The sequence below is a fragment of the Lissotriton vulgaris genome, chromosome 7 (genome assembly GCF_964263255.1).
Source record: "Lissotriton vulgaris chromosome 7, aLisVul1.2, whole genome shotgun sequence".
NCBI lineage: Eukaryota > Metazoa > Chordata > Amphibia > Caudata > Salamandridae > Lissotriton > Lissotriton vulgaris.
Window position 1 is genome coordinate 1,578,110 of NC_141695.1, and position 17,585 is coordinate 1,595,694.

Below are 17,585 nucleotides of genomic sequence, written 5' to 3' on the forward strand. Positions count from 1 at the left end.
ACTGAGCCATCCTTTCCATGCTTTGATGTCATGCGAGCCCCCCAGACCTCACCGAGCCATCCTTACCATGCTTTGATGTCATGCAAGCCCCCCCAGACCTCACTGAGCCATCCTTTTCATGCTTTGATGTCATGCAAGCCCCCCAGACCTCGCTGAGCCATCCTTTCCATGCTTTGATGTCATGCGAGCCCCCCAGACCTCTCTGAGCCATCCTTTCCATGCTTTGATGTCACGCAAGCCCCCCAGACCTCTCTGAGCCATCCTTTCCATGCTTTGATGTCACGCAAGCCCCCCCAGACCTCGCTGAGCCATTCTTTCTATGCTTTCATGTCATGCGAGCCCCCTAGACCTCACTGAGCCATCCTTTCCATGCTTTCATGTCATGCAAGCCCTCCCTAGACCTCACTGAGCCATCCTTTCCATGCTTTGATGTCATGCGAGCCCCCCCAGACCTCACTGAGCCATCCTTTCCATGCTTTCATGTCATGCAAGCCCCCCCTAGACCTCACTGAGCCATCCTTTCCATGCTTTGAGGTCATGCAAGCCCCCCCAGACCTGACTGAGCCATCCTTTCCATGCTTTGAGGTCATGCAAGCTCCCCCAGACCTCACTGAGCCACCCTTTCGATGCTTTGATGTCATGCAAGCCCCCCCAGACCTCACTGAGCCATCCTTTCCATGCTTTGATGTCATGCAAGCCCCCCAGACCTCACTGAGCCATCCTTTCCATGCTTTGATGTGATGCAACCCCCCCCCCAGACCTCACTAAGCCATCCTTTCCATGCTTTGATGTCATGCAAGCCCCCCAGAGATCGCTGAGCCATCCTTTCCATGTTTTGATGTCATGCAAGCCCCCCCAGACCTCACTGAGACATCCTTGCCATGCTTTAATGTCATGCAAGCCCCCCCAGACCTCACTGAGCCATCCTTTCCATGCTTTGATGTCATGCGAGCCCCCCCAGACCTCACTGAGCCATCCTTTCCATGCTTTGATGTCATGCAACCCCCCCCCCAGACCTCACTGAGCCATCCTTTCCATGCTTTGATGTCATGCAAGCCCCCCCCAGACCTCACTGCGCCATCCTTTCCATGCTTTGATGTCATGCAAGCCCCCCAGACCTCACTGAGCCATCCTTTCCATGCTTTGATGTCATGCAAGCCCCCCCAGACCTCACTGAGACATCCTTGCCATGCTTTAATGTCATGCAAGCCCCCCCAGACCTCACTGAGCCATCCTTTCCATGCTTTGATGTCATGCAAGCCCCCCCAGACCTCACTGAGACATCCTTGCCATGCTTTAATGTCATGCAAGCCCCCCCAGACCTCACTGAGCCATCCTTTCGATGCTTTGATGTCATGCGAGCCCCCCCAGACCTCACTGAGCCATCCTTTCCATGCTTTGATGTCATGCAACCCCCCCCAGACCTCACTGAGCCATCCTTTCCATGCTTTGATGTCATGCAAGCCCCCCCCGACCTCACTACGCCATCCTTTCCATGCTTTGATGTCATGCAAGCCCCCCAGACCTCACTGAGCCATCATTTCTATGCTTTGATGTCATGCAACCCCCACATAGCTCGCTGAGCCATCCTTTCCATGCTTTGATGTCATGCAAGCCCCCCAGAGCTCGCTGAGCCATCCTTTCCTAGCTTTGGGGTGTGACACGCAAGCCCCCCCAGACCTCTCTGAGCCCCCCCAGACCTCGCTGAGCCATCCTTTCCATGCTTTGATGTCATGCAAGCCCCCCAGACCTCGCTAAGCCCCCCCAGACCTCGCTGAGCCCCCCCCCAGACCTCGCTGAGCCCCCCCAGATCTCGCTGAGCCCCCCCAGACCTCACCGAGCCATCCCTTCCATGCTTTGATGTCATGCAAGCCCCCCCAGACATTGCTAAGACCCCCCAGACCTCGCTGAGCCCCCCCAAGACCTCGTTGAGCCCCCCAGATCTCGCTGAGCCCCCCAGAGCTCGCTGAGCCATCCCTTCCATGCTTTGATGTTACTCCTGCTTCTGTTAATTCAATGTTTTTTCTAATTTTCCAGATCTCGTATCCGAGCAGTGATTCCTCATGGCTTACAAGACCTCAATGTTCTGAAGTGTTCAAGTGAGTCTTCCTTCTAAAAACTTGTTTAGTAGCTGTACATTTTTGATACATTTATCTCACCAGGGATGTGAGGGAGCAATGTGAGGCTAAAAGAGAAAGCACTGATGTGAATGAGATAAATGGCTGAGTAGTTGTATTGGGGGCATTTGGGTAAATGTAATGAGTTATTTATTCAGCTTTAAATTGAATTACATTTTCTACGCTGGTTTGTGGCATGTCTGAATATGCGCTGCTGACACTGGAGACCAGAAGGCAGCTGCAAAGGCTCTAATAAGGAACTGCGGTACCCACACAGCTCACGGGGGCCAGGGATGTACCCCATTACTTCAACATCACTTATTCTTCTTCGATTTATTTATTTCATTTATAAAGGGCCGAATCACCCCCGGAGGCGTATCTCTGCGCTAAGGAGGTGCTGCCGTCGGCCATGGAGGAGCCTTCTGCACTGAAGGTGGTCGGGGCATTGCCACAGATGGAGAGGAAGCTGGTTCCAATAGAGAGGGGCTAGATGAAAGAAAGCTTTCCCACCCGCTCGCGATTTTTGAACCATGGTACAAGAAGCAGAGATTTAGTTCCCGATTGAAGTGACCAAGTGGGAATGTAGTGGTTACATTTCCTTGCAAGGTAGCGGGGCCTTTGCCCTTCAAGGCCTTGTGCACAAAATAACAGATTTTAAATGTGATTTGTTTGCGTCCCGGGAGCCAGTGGAGCTGTTATAGGAGAGGAAGAGAGGTAGTTCAGGGGGGGGGGGGCGTTTGAGTCGAGGCGTGCCGCAGTGTTTTGGACCAACTGTAATCTGCTCAGCAACTGATAGTGCATGGCACCCACTTTCATGTTCTTTTTTATCACTATAGCGCCTGCTTTATGGGCCGCCATGCGCATCACTTTTTATATAAATGGGCGCTGTGCTTTATGTTTTAGCACAGTGCCCACTTTCAGGTTTTTATACAGGCACATTGCTTTATGTTTCAGCATTGCTCCTGCTTGTCCCATTTTTTTTATCATCACAGCACCTGCTTGACGGGTGTAGTATCGTGATTGCTTGACCCCTGTCTGCGACAGGACAGGCAATAGAGGAAGGGGCGTGGGGAGGAAGAGGAAGTGGGTCATAGAGCGAAGTTAGTTGTGAGTAGGACACGAGAGAATAAAGACGTGTCACCTACTACTCCAGGCTCCTCTGGTAAATTGGGGGGGCGCGACACTGGCGACGAGGGTGGGATGGTGCTGAAACCCACATTGCCCGAACCCCTGCCGTTTGTGAACGGCCCGAGACCAGAGAGCCTGCAGCCTGTGTCGGCGCTGCGCGTTGGAAGAGCGAAAACGAAAAGCGCTACACGTCGCGCCTGAATGCTGCCTTACAACACGGCAAATGAGTGAAGCGAAGCTGCCTGTTTATTCGGAGGGCTACTTGGAGCGTTCCTGCCTCAAAACGAAACGTCCGGAAGTGAAAAACAGTGCAAAAAGCAGCACAGAGGCCTGAAAGCACCTGGGGACAGACTGTCGCGATCGGCAGCGCAAGGGTGAGTCCCAAAGACCTACAGATTCAATTTAAGGACCTGACAGGCAAGCGTGACGATTACAGAGAACAGAGAGAGACATCTAAGACTGCAAGTGCAAGCTACATGAGGTCACGTGTCCCGAGCGGCGGCCACCTTGAGGTCAGGCGCTGCCCATTGACTCCCATTCGAATTTTGGTGTCGGCCATTTTGGAGTCAGACGTTACTAAAACGAACTTTATACAAACTGCCCAGTGGACACTGGAAAAGCCAAAATTACTGACTCAAATAGCAGCAGCCAGCTGAATAAACCCACAAGTAAAGATGTCAGTCACTAGCTCGACTGGGGCCACAGGAGGAGCACCAGCAGCCCCAGGCAACCCACCATTGCTAGCACCACCTACTCAAGCACTCATGGGAGTGCCTTATCTGCGACCCCCGGACGCTCTGGAACTAACGTCCGGCAACAGCATGGGACCTAAGTGGAAGAGCTGGGCAGAGGACTTCGAAGATTACATGACTGGGTCTGAAGTACAAGACCCCAAGCAGAAGTTAATAGCCCTGCGGAACCTGGTGGGGAAAGACATCGCGCAGATCATTAAGGAACTGCCTAACTGTAGTATTCTTCTCTTGCTATATATCTCATGTCATTCTCCTCCCTAGCTGCTCAGCCTGTGCGTGTGTTCTAAATGGAACGTTGAGTGTGTGAGCTATGTGTGGAAGGTTTGAGTGACTGGGAGAGAGTGACAGTTGGATGGATGGGGCTGAGCAGCTAGCAGGCTGCTCCCGGTGGGACTGTTAATGGGACTTATCTAAGACCTTGATGGAGCTTATGGATACCTGTTTACCTGCATTATCTTTACTACAATAAATCTACATTGACTACATCATACTGGTGTCATCCCTGATTACTACATATTATTTTTGGCGACGACTAGGAGACGAATCTACGCTTAAATGAAGGTACAAGTGGCTAAAGAAACCTCTACATGACTTCTACAAAACGCAGGTGTAAAGATATTACAAGCAATGGATGAATAAACCAAGGAAAAAGAAGAAGAAGCAACAAGAAAGACATTCACAAGGCCTCACAGGTACCTTTCTTTAAATACATCAAGCTACAAATGAAACATAAGAAACAAGCACAAAGACAGAGCACTGTGCAGTCCTACCGGTGTCCATCACATCGGACAGCCCCCAGACAAGCGTGCTGTTCACCGTCTAAACAAGCTACTACTACAAGTCACAGAATGATGCTGCGCAAAGTGATCTTCAAAGTACAGTAAGACTTTCTTTTATTTCATTAATTTTGCGCAGATTGTGTACATGATTATTCCAGCGTGGGGACATCAGACAAAATCTATATCAAAAGTTACATGGCTACAAGGCATATTCATAGTGTCTCAACACTCAATTGGTGTCAGCTATGGTCAGCCTGAACGTTCATATTTAAAAAAAAGCCTACTGCATTTTGAGACTGTTTGACCTGAGAGCATATTCAACGAGGGAAACTTTCACCTTTAGAGTGACATGTTTTTTTTTCTTTCTAACTTTATTGCGATCTCTAGTGTTACATGTGTTTAGTTCAGGAGCACACAACTACGAAATGGGTCCTGCACAGAATTTGACAACATGCTGTGGACGTTTTCCACATTTGTATTTAACACCATGAGGAACTCGGGGCTTTGTGCCTGCCTTCACTGACAATCTACAGACGATTGTGTAATGAAAGCCAAAGAAACCCTCCAAGATAGTAATGAAACGGAATCCGGTAAAGATTGTGTTGGACAGGCCACATGAAGGGCCGCTCTCCCCCGGCCCAACCAGGCCTGAGTCCAGTCACGCAAGTACCACACACCACCATTGCACGTCCTCCGTCCCCTCAGGGACCCCTGCCCTCGAGCATGTTGACCTCGTGGGTCCGATCCACTGCCGGCCCACGCGCCCAGCCTGGGGCGCCATCTTGGACACTCCACCACGAGGCCGCCTGGCCCCCGATCGACCTCAACCCTGGGCCTGGCCCGGCCTCAGACATTCCGGCACCACCCTCCACCCAGGAGGTGAGCGGGCTACTTGGCAAGTCAATGGGAGAAAGAGGTGCCGATGGCTCTCCCCCGCCAAGTGCCGCTCGCCCATCGCCTCCCCGGGCGCTGGCTCCACCCCCCTGCTGGGTGTCTGGACTCCCTCATCCCGGACCTCCCGACCTCCAAGTGCGAGGGTCCGGACATCAAAGCACGCCAGCCCTATAACTGGGGCAGCTCCAGAGCAGGAAGGCAGTTGTATCTTGGAGTCGAGAGACGTAAAGAGGAACTCATCCTTGACGGACTACTGGCGCTGCCGTAGCTCTGTCTTGTGCACCATCGTCCTGCCTGTTGGCGCTGCCACAGCCTTCGCAACCTTCAAATCCATCATCGTCGTCGGGACCTGCTGGCGTGGCCGCGGACCGTTGTAACCGTCATCTTCACCGGGACCTGCAGGCTCCGCCGCGGACCGTCGTCTTTCCTTCGTCCATCTCGGGACCTGCCTGGCTCCGCCGCGGCCCGATCATCTAGAACGCCGAGCTCGAGGATTGAGAGCTATTTTCCACTCATTGGTAACAAAGACTGTCCCGCTACCCCTTTCCTAAGCCAGAGACTAGAACCGAGGGGACCCCTGAGTCCAGACCTCCTTGTATCATATCATCGTAACCTAAGAATTGCATATAAAGTCTCGTTAACCTTCAATCTTGTGTGGTGTCCGTCTGTGGGGGGGAAGTTACTTGTCTGTACAGTCGTTGGAGACGGCTCTCCCCGGAGACCTCTCCCCGTAATCTCGGCCGACCCTCCCGGTCCGTCTAACATTGGTGGCCAGCGGCGCGATTCGAATCACCGCATAACGTACAGAGAGTAGCTCACCCCACGACGAAATCACAATGACAACTAAAGAAAGCGGATCAACCGAGAAGTTCCAAATGGAGAAACTAGAGGAGTACAGCCATCGTGAACTAAAACAATTCTGCATCGAACTGGGTATCGCTACCACCGGACTAAGCACCAAAGACGATTTCAAGCATGCCCTAGAATCTTGGGCAGAGACCGGGGCTGCCGGAACCCCCGATCAAAGCACCGCAGAAAAAACCACCACGGCCCCTGAAGGGCAAAGAACGGGTCTCTCGCAAGACGAGATCCAGGAAAGAGAAAGAACCCGACTACACGAGCTGGAAATGGCCCGACTCAAGATGGACATTGAACTCAAGCTGGCCGAACAAAAAATCAACTTAGAGCACCTGCGTCTCCGAGAAGAAAGAGAGGAGAAACAGAGACAAAGGGAGCTCGAGGAAAAGAAACTGGCGTACGAACACGAACGGAACCTAGCCGAGATCAACCTGCGCAAGCAGAATAAAGAAGCAGGGGTGCCCGAGCGACCCCACACCTCAGGGGCCACAGAGAAAAAGGTACACATCCCCAAGGATGTTGTCCGAGAATATTTCCGAGAGGACGACATCCAGCAATGGTTTAAGGCCTATGAAATCGCTATGACTGCACACCGGATCGATAGAAGCGATTGGGGAGCCGGTCTATGGGGGAGATTCCTCAATGAGGGCCGCGATACCCTGCTACAGCTCCCGGACCACCAGATGACCTCCTATGACCATATGAAAGCGGCACTCCTCACCCGCTATGGCCTCACACCCGAGATGTACCGTCAGAGGTTCCGAGACTGCACCCGCATCCCGGGTACAACTTGGGTGGACTATGTAACCTACTTCAGCCGAGCCTTCGAGGGCTGGATCAGAGGAAGCAACGTCACGACCTACGAACAACTGTTCAATCTGATGGTATGGGAGCATCTGTCGAACAATTGCTTCATTGAACTCCGTCAGCACCTCCTCGACAGCAAGTTAACCGATCCCCGGCAGCTCGCAGCAGAAGCTGACCGGTGGGAGATCACCAGAGTAGGCCGGAATGGGTTCTACGAACAGAACCGGAACAACAATGGTCAGCACCGACCCAGAGGAGGAGGAGGGAGCCAAGGACGAGGAAAAGACAACGCTCCGACCGCCCCCGCAACCAGCACCACCCCCCCGGCCAACCGGGGCAGCACCCCGGCGCGACCGGGGTACAGAGCCAATGTCACGTGTCACCGATGCCAACGAGTCGGCCACTACGCAAACGACCCAAACTGCCCGCAGTACCAGAGCCCAAGACCCCGCCAAGTGGCCGCCGCGGCCCTAGGAGAAGAACAGATCTCCGAGGAGCAGGAAGAATACGAACAGGAGCATCAGGAGTGGGAGCCAGCCGCCATGGCTCTAGCATGCTTAGGGGGAAAAGACATGGTCCCGCGGGTCCCCCTACCCGCTAACACCCAGAAGTACAGCCAATGGGTGAGCATCAATGGACGCCGGGCCGAAGCCCTTCGTGACACCGGGGCCAGTGTAACAGCCGTCCGCTGTCACCTGGTGACCCCAGAACAGTATCTACCGAACATTCTCTGCCCTGTACGATCAGCCGATAACTCGGAAAGTTTGTGTCGGATGGCCTGCGTCCCTTTCGAATGGGGAGGGGTCTCCGGCATGTTGAAAGTAACGGTCCGAGACGACGCCCCCGTAGACTGCCTCCTTGGAAATGACCTTGAAAGCTCTCCGTGGGCAGCCGTGGAGCGAAGAGAACACCTGGGGATGTTAGGCGTCCCAGACTGGGCGTGCGTCACCACCCGGTCCATGGCCGCCCGTGCCAACCACCACCCAGAAGAACCCGAATGGCCGGCGCCACCGCCTCCGGTCGCCCCAGCCGAAACCACCGACCATGACGTCCCCCCCGAACCAGCTCAACCCTCCGACCTCGCTAACCTCGACCAGTGGCCTCAAGAGGGAGGGCCCACGCAAGAACAATTTCGCCAAGAACAGAAGACCTGTCCCTCCCTCGAGGGACTCCGCCAGCAAGCGCTCGCCCAAAGCGCAGGGGATACCTCCGGAACTCATTGGGTCTACTGGGACAATGATCTGCTGTACAGCGAGCAAAGAATCGCCGAGCTGGGGGCCAACAGAGTATTAGTGGTGCCCCTCCGTTTTAGAGACTTTCTGCTAAACCTGGCCCACGATGTCCCCCTGGCAGGGCACCTGGGACAGGATAAAACCTACAGTCGCCTAGTGACCCACTTCTTCTGGCCCAAAATGAGGAACGATGTGCACCAGCATTGCCGATCTTGCCCCACGTGCCAAGCCAGTGGAAAGAGCGGCCGCAAACTAAAGGCCCCCCTGCAACCTTTCCCTGTAGTCACTACCCCATTTGAGAGGGTCGGAATAGACATTGTGGGGCCCCTGGACCCGCGCACAAAACAAGGCCATCGATTCATCTTGGTGCTAGTGGACCACGCCACCCGCTACCCTGAGGCTGTTCCTTTGCGAACTGTGACAGCCCCGGTAGTCGGCCGGGCTCTGATGGGGATCTTCTCCCGTGTGGGCTTCCCCCGAGAAGTCGTCAGCGACAGAGGCACGAACTTTATCTCTAAATACATGAAATCCCTCTGGCAACAGTGCGGGGTCACCTACCGATTCACGACCCCCTATCACCCCCAAGGGAACGGACTTGTTGAGCGGTTCAACCGCACGCTAAAGGGAATGATCGGGGGGTTGGAAGAGCCCCTCCGTCGCCAGTGGGATGTGCTGCTGCCGTGCCTCCTCTTCGCCTACCGAGAGGTCCCTCAGAAATCCCTAGGCTTCAGCCCATTTGAACTGCTATATGGACACCCAGTGCGGGGGCCGCTCAGCCTAGTCAAAGAGGGCTGGGAGATGCCTCCGTTAAAGAACCCTCCAGATGTCTTCCGGTACCTCCTCACCCTCCGCAACCAGACCCGGCGGTTCAGAGAACTAGCGAAAGCCAACCTAGAGGCCAGTCAAGAGGACATGAAAAAATGGTATGACCAGAATGCCTCATCCATTGAATTCGAACCTGGCCAACAGGTATGGGTGATGTCCCCCACTGAGCCATGCGCCCTACAAGACAAATGGACGGGGCCCTTCAAAGTAATCGAGCGCAAGGGTCCTGCCACCTATCTCATCGACATGGAATCCTCCCGGAACCCTCTCCGGGTCCTCCACGCTAACAGACTAAAGCCCCACTTTGTACGAACAGAGCTCAGCCTCCTGATGGCCACAGACAATGGGGTTGAGGAAGACTCCGAGCCTCTCCCTGACCTCCTACGGACTCAGGAGCAAGACGGCTCCGTGGATGGGGTCCGGCTCTCGGAGGCCCTCACCAGAGAACAACGCCAAGAGTGTCAAGCCCTCCTGTCACAGTTCGCCAGCCTGTTCTCCCTCACCCCAGGTGTCACTTCCTGGTGTGTGCACGACGTGGACACCGGGGACAGCCCCCCTATCCGCCACCGGGCCTACCGCGTGCCAGATCGGGTACGGGCCTGCATCCAGGAAGAAGTAGCCAAAATGCTCACGCTCGGGGTCATCGAGCCCTCAGACAGTCCTTGGGCCAGCCCTGTCGTACTGGTCCCCAAAGCAGCTGCCCCCGGCACCACACCAGAACTCCGGTTCTGCGTCGACTACCGGGGCCTGAATGCGGTCACCAGAACAGACGCACATCCCATCCCCCGGGCAGATGAACTAGTCGACCGAATGGGAGCTGCCCGCTACCTCAGCATCTTCGACCTGACAGCAGGCTATTGGCAGATCGGCCTCACACCCCGAGCGCAAGAACGTTCTGCCTTCTCCACCCCCGATGGCCATTACCATTTCACGGTCATGCCCTTCGGCATGAAGAATGCCCCAGCAACATTCCAACGGCTCGTCAATCAGGTCCTGGCGGGGCTCGAAGGATTCAGCGCCGCCTACCTAGACGACATCGCTGTATACAGCCACCATTGGACCGAGCACCTCCACCACCTCCGAGCAGTGCTGCAAGCCCTTCAGCGAGCTGGCCTCACGATCAAGGCCAGCAAGTGTCAAATTGGGCAAGGGTCTGTAACCTACCTCGGACACCAGGTGGGAAGCGGCCTAGTGGCCCCTCTACAGCTGAAAATCGCCGCCATCCAGGCCTGGCAGCCACCCATCACCCAAACCGAGGTACGAGCCTTCCTGGGCCTCACGGGCTATTACCGAAGGTTCGTGAAAGACTATGGTACCATAGTGGGGCCCCTCACAGAACTCACGTCAAAGAATCAGCCCAAGAAAGTCAACTGGACCCCAGAGTGTCAAACTGCATTTGAACAATTGAAGGCCGCCATGTGTTCCGCCCCTGTGCTCCAGGCCCCCGACTACAGCCGGGAGTTCGTCGTCCAGACGGACGCCTCCGACCAGGGCATTGGGGCAGTCCTGTCTCAAGTGAACACCGAAGGCCTTGATCAACCGGTGGCCTTCATCAGCCGGAGACTCCTACCACGGGAGCAACGCTGGAGCACCATAGAGAGGGAAGCCTTCGCTGTGGTATGGGCCCTCAAGAAGCTCCGGCCCTACCTTTTTGACACCCACTTTCGGGTGCAGACCGACCACCGACCCCTGCAGTGGCTGATGCATATGCGGGGGGAAAACCCAAAGTTGCTACGCTGGTCCATCTCCTTGCAAGGTATGGACTTCACAGTCGAACACCGGCCTGGGCCAGATCACGCCAACGCGGATGGCCTGTCCCGGTTTTTCCGCCTCGACGAGGAGAGTCCCCAAGAGGATGGGTAACTCTCCCCGCCTTCAGCTGGGGGGGACGCATGTTGGACAGGCCACATGAAGGGCCGCTCTCCCCCGGCCCAACCAGGCCTGAGTCCAGTCACGCAAGTACCACACACCACCATTGCACGTCCTCCGTCCCCTCAGGGACCCCTGCCCTCGAGCATGTTGACCTCGTGGGTCCGATCCACTGCCGGCCCACGCGCCCAGCCTGGGGCGCCATCTTGGACACTCCACCACGAGGCCGCCTGGCCCCCGATCGACCTCAACCCTGGGCCTGGCCCGGCCTCAGACATTCCGGCACCACCCTCCACCCAGGAGGTGAGCGGGCTACTTGGCAAGTCAATGGGAGAAAGAGGTGCCGATGGCTCTCCCCCGCCAAGTGCCGCTCGCCCATCGCCTCCCCGGGCGCTGGCTCCACCCCCCTGCTGGGTGTCTGGACTCCCTCATCCCGGACCTCCCGACCTCCAAGTGCGAGGGTCCGGACATCAAAGCACGCCAGCCCTATAACTGGGGCAGCTCCAGAGCAGGAAGGCAGTTGTATCTTGGAGTCGAGAGACGTAAAGAGGAACTCATCCTTGACGGACTACTGGCGCTGCCGTAGCTCTGTCTTGTGCACCATCGTCCTGCCTGTTGGCGCTGCCACAGCCTTCGCAACCTTCAAATCCATCATCGTCGTCGGGACCTGCTGGCGTGGCCGCGGACCGTTGTAACCGTCATCTTCACCGGGACCTGCAGGCTCCGCCGCGGACCGTCGTCTTTCCTTCGTCCATCTCGGGACCTGCCTGGCTCCGCCGCGGCCCGATCATCTAGAACGCCGAGCTCGAGGATTGAGAGCTATTTTCCACTCATTGGTAACAAAGACTGTCCCGCTACCCCTTTCCTAAGCCAGAGACTAGAACCGAGGGGACCCCTGAGTCCAGACCTCCTTGTATCATATCATCGTAACCTAAGAATTGCATATAAAGTCTCGTTAACCTTCAATCTTGTGTGGTGTCCGTCTGTGGGGGGGAAGTTACTTGTCTGTACAGTCGTTGGAGACGGCTCTCCCCGGAGACCTCTCCCCGTAATCTCGGCCGACCCTCCCGGTCCGTCTAACAGATTGGTAAGCAGATCCTTTAATGTCCAGCCAGAGAAGCAGCGTACAATTTGAATGCCGTTTAACCGCACGGCAATGCTATTTAAGTAACACATTCACATTCAAGCAACAACACGGACACGCGACACAAACCTGCATGCACACCGCAACATTCAAAGAACAACATACTGACACGCGGCACAAATATACATACACACCGCACGCAAACACAACACGCGACATACACACATTCAAACCATTACAAGACACTTATTGTTTGTGAATGACGCGCGTGCGTTCACACGCGTCATTTCAAACAATAACCTTATACTACACACCTCCCTCTTTTTTTTTTAAGAAAGGACAAAGTCATTGCACCTTGATGGAATTCTGCGATACCTTGAACTTCTCAGTAACTCTTGCGTGTTGGAGTCACAATTGGTAGAAGCAGTAGGTGATTCAGATGACTTTGAATTATTTGCGTCAACATCCAAAAATACATTAAATGAGTCATCCTCATCCGAAACTACATTAGATGAATCATCTTCAGAAAATTCTTTGCTGATGTTATATTTTGAAACTCTGCTAAAATGCCAAACACTTCCATCGAATACCCTTACAGCGTTCTTAAATACTTCAACAACCTCAACAGGATCAGACCACTTCGCTAGTCCTTTATGTACATAACTACCTTTTTTTAATCTCACAAGATCTCCCACACGAACGGGCACACAACTCCTTGTTCCCACTTTTGACAGATCCTTCTTCATTTTTTCCTTATAAACATCAACTTTCCTGCGAATTTCTCCAAAATCAACTTCTGCAAAATCAATACGACTACTATTCTTGTTCTTTAACCACCAAGGAACCAAATTAGTACTGGGTTTACGCCCTCTCAACATCTCAAAAGGGGATAACAAAGTAATTGCATTGGGTGCAGTCCTATATGATAACAGCATGGACTGTAATGCTTTGTTCCAGCACAAACTACCTTTGACAGCTAATTGAATAGCTTCCTTGACCACTCTATTGAATCTCTCTATTTGACCATTGGCTTCAGGATGGAATACTGCTATTCTTCTGTGATAAATACCACATCTATTAAAGTACTTTTCCATTTGCTTACTGACAAACTGTGGACCATTATCCGTTACTACTTCTTGAGGAATACCCTCTCTGCAGAAAACTTCATCCATAAACTGTATGATAACATCACTAGTAACTTCCTTGACCGTCTTTATTTCTGGCCATTTTGAAAAATAGTCTATAAGTACTATACCAAAAGAATGTTGTTGTGGCAAAACACCAAATGGTCCAATAATATCAATACCAATCTTATTCCAAGGTGATGCAGGTAATTCAACAGGTCGTGGTACACTGGGTAAAGCTTTAGCTGTTTTATCACTTTTAGCACACAATTCACACAGTTTTACCTGTTGCTCAACAAAATAATCAATACCCGGCCACCAGAAATTGTTCTTTAAACGTCTTCTAGTGACAGATATTCCAAAATGCCCCACATGAGCTAAATCCAGAAATCTTTTCCTAAGACCAAAGGGTGGAATAAATGTATCATTCCTTAATAGGATCCCATTTTCTATTGCTAGTTCATCCTTAATTTTATGATAACTCATTAAACCTCCTGTAAAGTTCCTTCCTTCAGGCCAACCTTTCAGCACATATTCCTTAACTTCTTTGAGTTCTAAGTCTTTGTTCATTTCTTCATTCCATGTCTCCTCTTCTACTATTGAATTTTCTCCAAACACTAAATTAACATCATTATAAACATGTGCCACCTCACATTCATCTTTGTCAACCACATCAGAATCTCTGCATGCCAATGGGAGCCTTGACATGCAATCAGCATGAACATTTGATTTCCCAGGAATGTATTCTAAAGAATACTGAAAATTTTGTAACCTAGATGAAAGCCTAGCTAACCTAGAAGAAAGTGCACGTCCTCCACCTGGTGATAATATATGTACCAAAGGCTTGTGATCAGTTTTAATGGTGAATTTCGTTCCCCACAAAAAAGGTCGAAAATGTTCAGCGCCCCAAACACATGCCAAAAGTTCTCTTTCAATCACGGAATAATGACGTTCAGACTCTCTCAACGTTCTTGAGGCATATGCTACGATCCATTCTTTACCCCATTCCTCTTGGATCAGCACGGCACCCAAACCACAATTACTTGCATCAACCGTCACAATACACTTCTTCCCAATCACAAATGGTTTGAGACAAGGTGCCTTAACAATCATTGACTTTACAGCGTTAAAGGTTGCTGTCATAGTTTCTGTCCATTCAAATTTTGCATTCTTCTTCGGGAGCATACTGAAAGGTTCAATCACACTTGCATAGTTCTGGATAAATTTCGCATAAAATTCCACAAGACCTAAAAAGGCAATTAACTGTTCTTTGTTCTGAGGAACAGGAGCTTTGCTAATGTTTTCCAAATGTGAAGTTTTAGGTCTAATGCCATTTGCACTAATACAATGTCCAAGATATTCCACTTCTTCTTTCCTGAATTTGCACTTGGATGCACGCAGAGTTAAAACTTTCTCCGATAAGGCGTTCAGTACTTTAAATAAGTGTTTGTCATGTTCAATTATATCCTTCCCAAAGACCAAAATGTCATCTTGGAATGCAATTGCCCCAGTTAATCCAGTTAGTGTCTCTTTCATCAACCTTTGAAATACTGCAGCTGCGCTTGCTAACCCAAAAGGCATCCTGCAAAACCTATATAAACCTTCAGGTGTAATAAAGGCAGTTAAATCTTTTGAATCTTCATGTAGGACCACTTGATGATACGCACTTGCTAGATCTAGACAAGAGAATATCTTAGCATTATCTAAAGTGGAAACCATTTCATGCAGATTGGGTAGAGGATGTGAGTCCACACAAATTGCATTGTTCAAACTGCGTAAATCTATGCATACGCGAAGATCTCCCCCAGATTTGATCGAAATTACGATGGGTGAAACCCATGGAGATAATTCGATGGGTTCTATTATTTTCTTTTGGCACATGTCATTAAGAATTTCTTTTAATTTTTCTCTATAAGAAAGAGGCACATTCCTTACTTTATGACGGACAGGCAAAGCATTCGCATGTACTTTTATCCGATATTCGAATCCTTTATATTTTCCTAAAACATCACAGAATAATTTTGGAAATTTCTCTTTAATTTCGGAAATCAAGTCTTCTCCAGTTTTACTTTGTACAGATTTGCTTGGTTCAGAGTCAATAGAATAAACAGGAGGATCAGCATTAGGATCAAGTTTCATTCCCAATTGTTCTGCATGTGGCCAACCTAATAATGAATCACCAGATTTTGTAATATACACCTTCCCATGTGTAGAGTGGTTTTTAAATTTGAGTTCAGCAATGAAGTAACCAATAAGTTGCAATCTATGGCCTGTATATCCACTTGGTGTGATATCTGGTTGTATCAAATTAACATCAGGCCAATTAGACTTAAATCAAGTGTCAGGTAGGATAGTGTACCATGAGCAAGAGTCAACAAATACTTTGGTAGAAACTCCATTAACAGTGATATTACATGAGGGAATTTTTCTTACTTTAGGTTCCTTAGTTATGCACATTATGGTATTCACATCAAATTCACAATCACTTGAACCTTCATGTTCTTGATCTTGAACTAAACTGACTCTCCTTAGTGCTGATCTGCAAACTTTTGAAAAATACCCGTTTTTTTCACATCTTGAACATACTTTGTCCAGTGCTGGACATAATTTTGAATTCCCTAGATGGTAACTACTACCACATCTAAAACAGTACATATTGTATGTTCTTGAGTCTGCTCTTTGCCACGTATTCATCCTTTGATCAGATCTTTGCCACATATTTGTTCTCTGATCAGGTTTTTGCCATCTATTTCTGTTTTCATTTTTATACTGGTTATCATTCCTTGTATTAACAGTTTTCCCATATTTTCCTGAATCTTTAAATTTCTCATTTTCTTTATTTATAATTAGAATATCGGGTTTACTGTTGCTCTGTGAACGAATTTCATCTACACATTTTTCAGAGTGTTCTATTGACTTTGCAATTACAATTGCAGCATTCAAGGTCATATCAGAAGTTGTCCATAGCCTTTGTTGTATCTTTTTGTTATTAGTACACATAAGAATTTGATCCCTTAAAACTTGATCATAATTATTATGTTCGAAATCACATGTGACTGCTAATGCTCTCAATGTAGATACATAGTTATCAATGGACTCATCTGTTTGTTGTTTTCTTGAGTAAAATTTAAATCTTTCCATGACCATATTAATTTTTTTCCCATATCTAATAGCTAATTGCTTAGTAGCAATCTGATATACATCCAAATTAGAAGTGTCACTTAAAGGAGGTATGCTTTTAAATTCTTTAAGTGCTATTCCACCAAGGCAGTGCTTTAATAGAGCTAATTTCCTTTCTGCTCCACAATATTCTTCCTCTAAGACTTCAACATATGCTAAAAACATAGGTTCCCAAATGTCCCATTCAATAGGAGGATCACCCTTACTGGCTAAAAATGAAGGAGGAGGTTGAATCCCTGTCATAGTTAACGAATAAGCGATTTAAACAGTAAATATCAATAAATATTTTACAGTTGAAATGTTTGTGACTCACAACAGTGTGTGCGAATCACAGATGTCACTTACTGTTTATTTTCTTCTTGTAAATACTCCTCAAAGGCAGATATATTCTACTTGTTCACAATCCTCAAGTCAAATGAAGGAATAAAGTGTTTCCTCTTTTTTTAATTTTTTTTTAAATGATGATACCTAATAACAACCAGTAGAAGAAGCTCTTATAAATCCTTCTTTGTATTATCCAATGAGAAACGTTATGAAACATCCAATAGAAAATGGCAATGTAAAAATTCCCGAGTGAAACAGCCAATGAAAACGATTTATGGGAAAATGTTGAAAATCTTCTGAAAATGTACTCGTTGCACGCATGGAAACGTATCCCATCCTCGTCGCCAAAGAAACCCTCCAAGATAGTAATGAAACGGAATCCGGTAAAGATTGGTAAGCAGATCCTTTAATGTCCAGCCAGAGAAGCAGCGTACAATTTGAATGCCGTTTAACCGCACGGCAATGCTATTTATGTAACGCATTCACATTCAAGCAACAACACGGACACGCGACACAAACCTGCATGCACACCGCAACATTCAAAGAACAACATACTGACACGCGGCACAAATCTACATACACACTGCACGCGAACACAACACGCGACATACA

General features: G+C 50.0%; 1 protein-coding gene across 1 annotated transcript in view; it reads left to right on the top strand.

The window, feature by feature from the left end:
- Positions 1-17,585, top strand: part of LOC147700476 (NXPE family member 1-like) — a 160,345-nt gene that overhangs the window by 66,821 nt on the left and 75,939 nt on the right. The window contains exon 3 of the mRNA XM_086929644.1: positions 2,038-2,099. Coding sequence (XP_086785770.1) covers positions 2,038-2,099 — 62 coding nt within the window. The remainder of the gene's footprint in view (positions 1-2,037; positions 2,100-17,585) is intronic.